Consider the following 7,744-nt stretch of genomic DNA (forward strand, 5'->3'; position numbering starts at 1 on the left):
ATCTATCTATCTATCTATCTATCTATCTATCTATCTATCTATCTATCTATCTATCTATCTATCTATCTAGGGTCTCACTATGTAGATTAATTAATTGAGGTAGGGTGTTACTATATAGCCCTGGCTGTTCCAGAACTCTCTATGTAGATGAGGCTGTCTTCAATCTTGAAGAGATTGGCTGCCTCTGCCATTACTCTGGACTTCGGAGCTCTCTTAAAGGGCTCACTTGACAGGCTGTGATGGTGCACACCTTAACCCCAGCACTGAGGAGGCCAAGGAACACAGGTCTCTGTGAGGGTTTCAGGCAAGCCAGAGCTACTAATGGACCCTGTCTTAGAAACAGCTCCCCTCGGGCTGGAGAGATGGCTCAGAGGTTAAGAACACTGACTGTTCTTCCAGAGGTCCCGAGTTCAATTTCCAGCAACCACATAATGGCTTATAACTATCTGTAATGAGGTCTGGTGTCCTCTTCTGGCATAGAGGTGTACATGCAGGAGGAACATTTTATATATAATAAATAAATCTTTAAAAAAAAGAAAGCAAGAAACAGCTCCCCACAAATGAACCAACAGCTCACTTGAGTAGGTCAGACCCATCAGCTGGCGTCACTACAGTTTGAACTGAAACTGAGCGGAAGCCTTCAAGACGTCACACCTTTGCCTGTTACACCAGGAGTGTACTGTGCGGGGGACCTACACCACTTTTGCTGTGTTTTTCTTTTGATCAGAAGAAGTTACGGGTTCCACTCTCACGCTGCAAGAGATTATCACCAGGTGTGGGCACCAGGGGTGGGGACTGCAGTGACCGTTAGCACTCTACCCCCAGGGAGGGGCCACTTCAAGACTGAACAAAACAGTCTATAAAGAGCTATTCTGAATCCCTTTTCATTATTTCACTCACTTCCTTATGAGAGCCAAATTGTTTTTTTTTTCCCCCTCTGAATATTTTATTGCTGCTTGTGACATTTAAAACTTAGAAAAAGCTGTTACTGCTACATTCTCAGTATTGAGCTGGTGAGGCTCAGGTCTCACCTTGTCTGTGATCATCCTTGACCAGACACCAACTCTAGCAAGAAATCCATGCGAATGGGATGGGAGAGCTGACTGGCCTACTGTGTGCTTCTGTGTAGGAATCCATATGCATGAACTGAACTAGAGAAAACGCCATGAGAGGCTGCAGTGAGGTGGCTGGCCTGGTGACTCAATTTCTTCCTTTTGCCATGCGGATGCTGGGCACTGAACTAGGTTACCAGACTGGGTAGCAAGCCCCCTTATCCACTGGGCCATCTTGCTAGCCCAACCTCTTTGGGTTTGAAACCCAGCCACCTCCATTCCCTCTCAAGTATCTTTACTAACATTTTTTTTTTCTTTCTTGACAAGGTCTCAAAGAGAAAAGAGATAGGATGTCACTCTGTAGCTTAAGCCGGCCTGGAATGCAGCATCCTTCGGCCTGTCTCCCACGTGCTGGTGTTAGTTACACGCCGTATGTCTAAATACACGCCTCAGTTCTGTTGCAAGTAGACAGGAATAATACCGGTGTCTGCTTATAAGATTATTGTGATAAAGGAGAACAATATGCAAAACTATGCTCAGTGCCTAGGATAAAGAAAATGCTTCATACATGTTAGATGCCTTGTTGTTTTTTTGGTCCTCGTTTGAGGCCTCAAACCCAGGGCCTCACACGTGCCAAGAATTTGCTCTACACTGAGCTGTGCCACCAATCCCTCTTAATTATGTGGTTTTGGATTCATACCATTGAGCCGCCAGATGGCATCAAATTGGACATGAATTTCTGAAAGACTTGTCTGTGACTCCCCCTATCACTGTCAAGTCTCACCATGGTAGTGACAGAGCAGAGAAAAAAAATTTACAACTTTGGTTACATTGTTTGAGAAGCAAACATAAGGAAGACATCAGTATCTGGCCAGGGTTGTTTGATGTTTCCTGTATTGGGGATGGAACCCAGGGTCTTGGTAAGCAAGCACACTACCATGAAACTGCACCCTGGAACCCAATAAGGCTATTGAAACACAGCTTAGATTTTTATAATTTCTTTATTTGTATTTTATGTACATTGGTGTTTTGCCTGTATGTATGTCTGTGTGAGGGTGTCAGATCCCCTGGAACTGGAGTTACAGACAGTTGTAAGCTGCCATGCGGGTGCTGGGAATTAAACCTGGGTCCTCTAGAAAAGCAGCCAGTGCTCTTAACCACTAAGCCATCTCTTCAACCCCCTAAAAGGCGATTGAAATAAAATTTGAGATGGTAATATATTTTGACAGTTAAGGATTTATATTATCTGAAATTCTGGGAAAATATTAGCTAAAAATTTGCATATAACCAACTTGTTTTCCTCAAAACACCTGGTGCTCTTGCATGTAATTTTGTCTAAGAGTAAATGTAACTTAATCCTGACTTCTCTTTTATGGAACGCTTCACGAATCTGCATGTCATTCTTGCACAGGGCCACACCAATCTTCTCTGTATTGCTCCAATTTTAGTGTATGTGCCGCCGAAGTGAGCACATTAATTCTGCCTTTTTAACAACAAAGATTGCTTGTCGAGAAAGGTTTTGTGAAATGCTCAGTCCCCCAGGAGACCCACCTGCTGTAGCAGCTGTGATCGCGGGCAAAGCAGCAGATGTAGCAGAACGGAGTGTGGCGTGCTGGGTGGCAATATTGCAGGGCTGAAGATGGTGCAGCAGTTAAGAGCACTGGCTGCTCTTCCAGAGGACCCAGCTTTCATTCCCAGCCTTTGGCATTGAAGGGCCTTATGCAGGCTGGCTTCAAGTTCTCCATGTAACTTAGTATTAAATTCTAAATCCTCCTGCCTTCAGCTCCCGAGTCCTAGGTTTACAGTTGGTTTTATGGAGCCCAGGCTGACCTCACACTGGCTAAATAAGTGAGGCCGGCTTTAAACTCATGTGGAAGGTGCTGGCAGGAGCATGCCACCATGCCCAGCTCTTATTATTTCTGTGTCTATGTGGGGAAGTCCTGTGCCTGTGGAGGCTAGAGACATTGTATCCCCTGGAGTTAGAGAGCCAGGGAGCGGTGAGCTGACGGGCATGGGTGCTGGGTACTGAATTTAGATCTTCTGGAAGAACAGTACTGGCTCTTAACCACAGAGCCATCTTCCCAGTTCCCCTGACAGTTTCTAGACGACAAGGTTTTAGCAATTTAATTGGGCTTGAGGAACACACCTTTAATCTCTGCACTTGGGAGACAGAGGGAGGTGGATTTTTATAAGTTTGAGGCTAGCCTAGTCTACATATGGAACTCTGGCACAGCCAGAGAGAGACTTTGTCTCAGGGAGAAAAAAAGAAAGGAAGGAAGGGAGGGAGGGAGGAAAGGAGGGAGGGAGGGGGGGAGGAAGGGAGAGAAGGGGAAGGAACGAGGTAAGGAGGAATGAGGTAAGGAGACAGAAGGGAAGGAAGGAAGGAGAGAGGAAGGGCCAGAGGAAGGGAAGAAAAAAAGGAGAGAGGGAGGGAGGGAGGGAGGGAGGGAGGGAAGGAAGCAGGTAAGCAGATTTAACCCTGAAGCTGGGCCAGGCAGTGTTGCTCTGGTTCTGTTCCTCGACAAGGGTAAACATTCAGGATAAACATTCAAGTTCCCCGTTACTGTTTGTGGATTTACCTGTGTTGAACATAGTGGTTAAAGCATCTAACAAGAGATGGCCAGCACCATCATTAGACTAGCCAGGTTTGGGGTTGTAATATTGTTTTTGACTTCCTATTTGGCAAGAAAAGAAAATGCCAAATTTGGTTCTTCTTGCCGGACTCTTGAGCATTGGGCTTGCTCACCATGTCTGTTTCTGTTGTTCTTGCAAAGTCACAGCAAAATGTTCAAGATCTCTGGGCCTGCTGGATACCTGTGCTTCAGGAGAAACTGAGCAATGGCTTTAGGTTTACACCTACATCATTCCTAAGACCAAACACCCGACACCTATGGAGCTGGCCAGTGCAGCTGCCCCTGCCTTTGAATCTCCTAGAGCTGCCTGCCTTCACCCAGCTGCAGTTCCCGCGGTAGGCACCTTCACATCCTGTCTACTTGATGGGCATGCGGGAAGTTTTTTGGAGTCTCATGAGGAACCAGGATGACCACGAACTCCCTACTTAGCTGAGGATGACCTTGAAATTCTACTCTTCTTGCCTTTTCCTCCAGAAAGCAGCTGTGAACCACAACGCCTGGTTCGGTTTCTGCAGCGCTGGGGACTGAACCCAGGGCCTGCGCACACTAGGCAAGCACTCTACAAAGCGAACGTCCCCAGACCACCTCCTTCGGATTTGCATGACCTAACCTAATCCAAAGGCCATAACCACACCTTCCACCCCCAGCCCTCACTGCTGAAGCTGCTTTAGTCTCAAAGACGGAAGGGGCAAAGAGCAGAGGTGTCTTGGTAGAATATCAATGCTTGACTGTGACTGAGGAGACAGATCCTGGGCAGGGGTGGTTGGGGTCACCCAATGAGCAGAGTTCCTGGAGTTCAGGTCAACTTCTCACTGTGACAACCAAGTCAGGCACATGATCCCATCAGTTTATCTCAGAATCTGAATGTAGGACCTCACGTGTTCTGACCAGTCAGGGAGAGGGGGATCATGGCTCTCGGGGGTCTGAGTGCAGAAGCAACCTCTACTTGTACCTTGACACCTGGTTCTTCGATGGAATAATAGGCTGCCATAGTCCCTGAGGTTCCTTGGGGATTCCAAAACCCAAGAATTGTGGGAAGTAACCAGGATTCTTTTTCTTTGGATGTCGATGGCATAGGTTCATGATAACGACAGTGAAAGGAGCAACAGGAGTTGGGGAGACAGCCCATGCATAAAGTGCAGGTGACATAGTCACGAACGTCTGGGTTTCATCCCAGGTACCACATAAAGCCAAACGTAATGACATGAGCATCTACTCCCAGTGCCAGGGAAGCAAACATAGATGGACTCTCTGGATTAGCTGGCCAGGCATGAGCCCCAGGTTCCAGTGAAGGCCCCGCCTCAAAAAAACAAAACCAAATCAAAACCAAACTAAAAAAGCAGACCAAGGTGAGAGATTCCTGTCGAATGACACCTACAGATGACTTTTGGCCACCACTTACACACACACACACACACACTGAATGGCAGCAACTGGCTGAAAGAAACGCGTTGCTTGAGGGCTCCCCTGAACGGGGACTGGTACCATCAGTGTTTACTGCTCCTGGTACTCAGAGCTTTGTTAATTAAGTCAGCCTCTTTTGAGCAACCAGGTCTTCCCAGGCAGTAGAACCAGAGGCATTGCATCAGGACAGTGACATGTCACAGAAACCACTCTTGGAGAGTAACCGGGAGAAATAAGGTATCCTTTTTGCTTTCTAAGCACAGGATTGGGCAAAGCAGGTAACTAACTTATGGCTCGGTTAGGTGAAAACTGCTTCTGGCTAGTCAGCTAAAGACCCAAAAAGTTAGGGACAAATAAACTTACTCTCCAAGAAAGTCAGACAACAAAAGCCTTTGGCTTTACAAGCAGTTTAGGCTCTATGGTGACTGCCTACTCCGGTCCCCAGGGCACCGCATGACAGTCAGTGAACAGGCCAGACGGAGCTCCAGTAAAACTTTACTTAGAAAAGCAGCAACCATTTGGCTCACAGTCCTCCATGACTCAGAAGATAGCTTGGCTGCTAGAGGGGATGTAGTCCAGCTTGATCTTTCGTGTGACAGGAACTTCCCAGAGACTGATGCTGTCCTGAGTTTGTATGTAGTGTCGGAACAGCTTCCGGTCAGGTAGTGCGCTAAGAATCTGGGGTGGATGGGGGCTGCTCTAGGAAAGGCTCAGCCGTCTGCCATAGGACGCACACGGGGCTCCTTGGCAAGCACTGTCCCTACTCTGGGCCCCTAGGAGCCTCTGTGCTCAGTTCCTGACCACCTGCCCTTCTCTGGTGATGGCCCAGTTGTAGTTTTTCGGGGAGTCCAGCGCTTCTTCTATCCGTGCCTCCAGGTTCTCGCGGGTGATGAAGTTTTTGGCCTCTTCCTACGGGAAGGGAAAAGTTAGCTAGCTACAAGGGAGCTCCACCAGAGCCGGTGCTCTGCAGAGTTTACCGTCTCTAGCCCAGAAAGGTGGAGGTTCCAAGTGCCCTTAAAGAAGGGTGTCTCGGAGTGCAGGGCCTTTCTGCGCATCCCATCATTCTCTCAGCAGAATAGTACTAGGTGACCTCGACCACCTTAGCCTGTTTCTTGGCCAATCGCCCATCAGATCTCTCAGCCAGAACCCAAGAACCAACCGTGACAACCTTCTGAGAGGGGGCGGACTCTCAAGCTCATCAGGAGCTCTTACACTGAAGAAAGCTTCGCTGTCTCAGTTATGGGTGTCCCTGATGTGACTATCCCCTGCGAGGGCAAACACTCCCTTCTTGTGCGGAGCGAGAAGACTCCTGGCGCTGCGTTCCCCGGAGTCCCCAATGCCCACGCTCCCCATGACCTTGGCCCACCTGCAGCTGGAGGACTTCTTGCTCTTTCAGTTGCACCCAAGCCTGTTTTTCCCGGGCCCGCTGGGCCTGGTCCTCGGCCTGTCGCAGCTCCTGGTCCCGTGCTTCCAGCTGCAACCTAGCTATCCTGAAAGGGGCGAGTGGCCGAGGGTGAGGGGGCCCGCGGCTGAGCCTGGCCCCGAGCCAGCCCACCCAGCCCTTCACCCCCGTCCGCACCTTAGCTGCTGCAGCCGCCGGTTCTCCTCCTGGTTCCAGGCCATGAGCGCCCGGTGCTCCTCGGCGGCCTCCCGCACCCTGCGCTCAGCCAGGACCCCGGACCGGGCCTCGTACGCCTTCCTGCGCACTTCCGACGCGAACTCTTGCCTGGGTGGGGACGGGCTTCAAGTCGGCACCCATTCTCCCTTCCCAACACTCCCGGGGGCTGCCGATGGCCGCCTGCCCTTTCCACACACCTGAGGGCGCCCACGGTCTGCCGGTACTGCCGATAGCGCTCGGTCAACACGAAGAATTCCGCGGGGTCCACTGCGGGCGGCATCTTCACGCGCCCGACTTTGGACTTGGCAGGCGGGTCGTGGCGGGTTTTGCGGCCGCGCGCGGGCAGAACCAGCACAGTCGAGGGCTGGCACCCGGGCCGCGGGGCCAGGTGCTTCAGGGCGCGCAACATGACAGCGGCGGGCGGCCCCACGCCCGGCCCGGAAGTGGCCGCGGAGCACCACGGGAGTCGCGGTCTCGCCCCCTTGGGGCGGGGCTTCTGTTGCCTGGCCTATCGCCTCCCCGGAGTCTCGGGACGAATGGGAGTGGCGGAGAACCTTGACGGACACCGCTCGACGGCAGCGTCACCCGCACACCACCAGAAGCCCCGTCTACCGGTTCCCAAGCTTTGGCTGTGCGACTGGCGGGCGGGCTGCTTACTCTGTCATGCCGGACGCACGAAATTCTGAGCTTATAGCCACTTAAGTTAGGCTCACACGACCTTTTAGTAAACTTTTACAAACCATTTCCTTGCACTGCACTGCCCTGTTGTGGTCTTGGGCAGCTCTGCAGTTGCCACAGTTTTTAGGATCAGTGACTGTTATGACCTTACGATGGTGACCCTTGTTCTTCACAACCTGGCTCAGGGCCTGCCCACCTTGAGAAACACTGGCTTGACTGTCAAGCAACCTGAGGGACTCGGCTGCGACTCTTATTTATGAAGCTTTTTAGTACTCTTTCCTCTTCAACTGAATAAACAGTTGATCAGTATTGCAGGAGACTACCCCCCCCCCCCCCCCCCCCCCCCCCATACATCAGGG

At 50.7% G+C, this 7,744-nt stretch overlaps 1 protein-coding gene and 1 non-coding gene across 2 annotated transcripts; both read right to left on the bottom strand.

Moving 5' to 3' along the window:
- Nucleotides 1-2,418: 2,418 nt before the first annotated feature.
- LOC113458109 lies at nucleotides 2,419-2,524 on the bottom strand. Its single transcript, XR_003378544.1, has one exon. It is a non-coding gene; the product is annotated as a U6 spliceosomal RNA (small nuclear RNA).
- A 3,044-nt stretch (nucleotides 2,525-5,568) lies between these two features.
- Nucleotides 5,569-7,134, bottom strand: Mrps26 (mitochondrial ribosomal protein S26). Its single transcript, XM_005365609.2, has 4 exons — nucleotides 6,905-7,134; nucleotides 6,669-6,815; nucleotides 6,456-6,579; nucleotides 5,569-5,998 (listed from the first exon to the last, which is right to left on the bottom strand). Exons 1-4 carry the CDS (start codon nucleotides 7,114-7,116, stop codon nucleotides 5,879-5,881), a joined length of 603 nt encoding a protein of 200 aa, XP_005365666.1. The 5' UTR covers nucleotides 7,117-7,134; the 3' UTR covers nucleotides 5,569-5,878.
- Nucleotides 7,135-7,744: the final 610 nt, after the last annotated feature.

This window comes from Microtus ochrogaster, unplaced genomic scaffold (assembly GCF_000317375.1).
Source record: "Microtus ochrogaster isolate Prairie Vole_2 unplaced genomic scaffold, MicOch1.0 UNK3, whole genome shotgun sequence".
Lineage (NCBI taxonomy): Eukaryota > Metazoa > Chordata > Mammalia > Rodentia > Cricetidae > Microtus > Microtus ochrogaster.

Bases quoted from the DNA above. Each gene is read 5' to 3' on its own strand.
- Mrps26 (XM_005365609.2), bottom strand. From the start codon at position 7,116: ATGTTGCGCGCCCTGAAGCACCTGGCCCCGCGGCCCGGGTGCCAGCCC. The intron at 6,816-6,904 runs GTGTGTGGAAAG...GTCCCCACCCAG, and splicing joins CAGACCGTGGGCGCCCTCAG to GCAAGAGTTCGCGTCGGAAG. The intron at 6,580-6,668 runs GTGCGGACGGGG...CGCCCCTTTCAG, and splicing joins CGGCGGCTGCAGCAGCTAAG to GATAGCTAGGTTGCAGCTGG.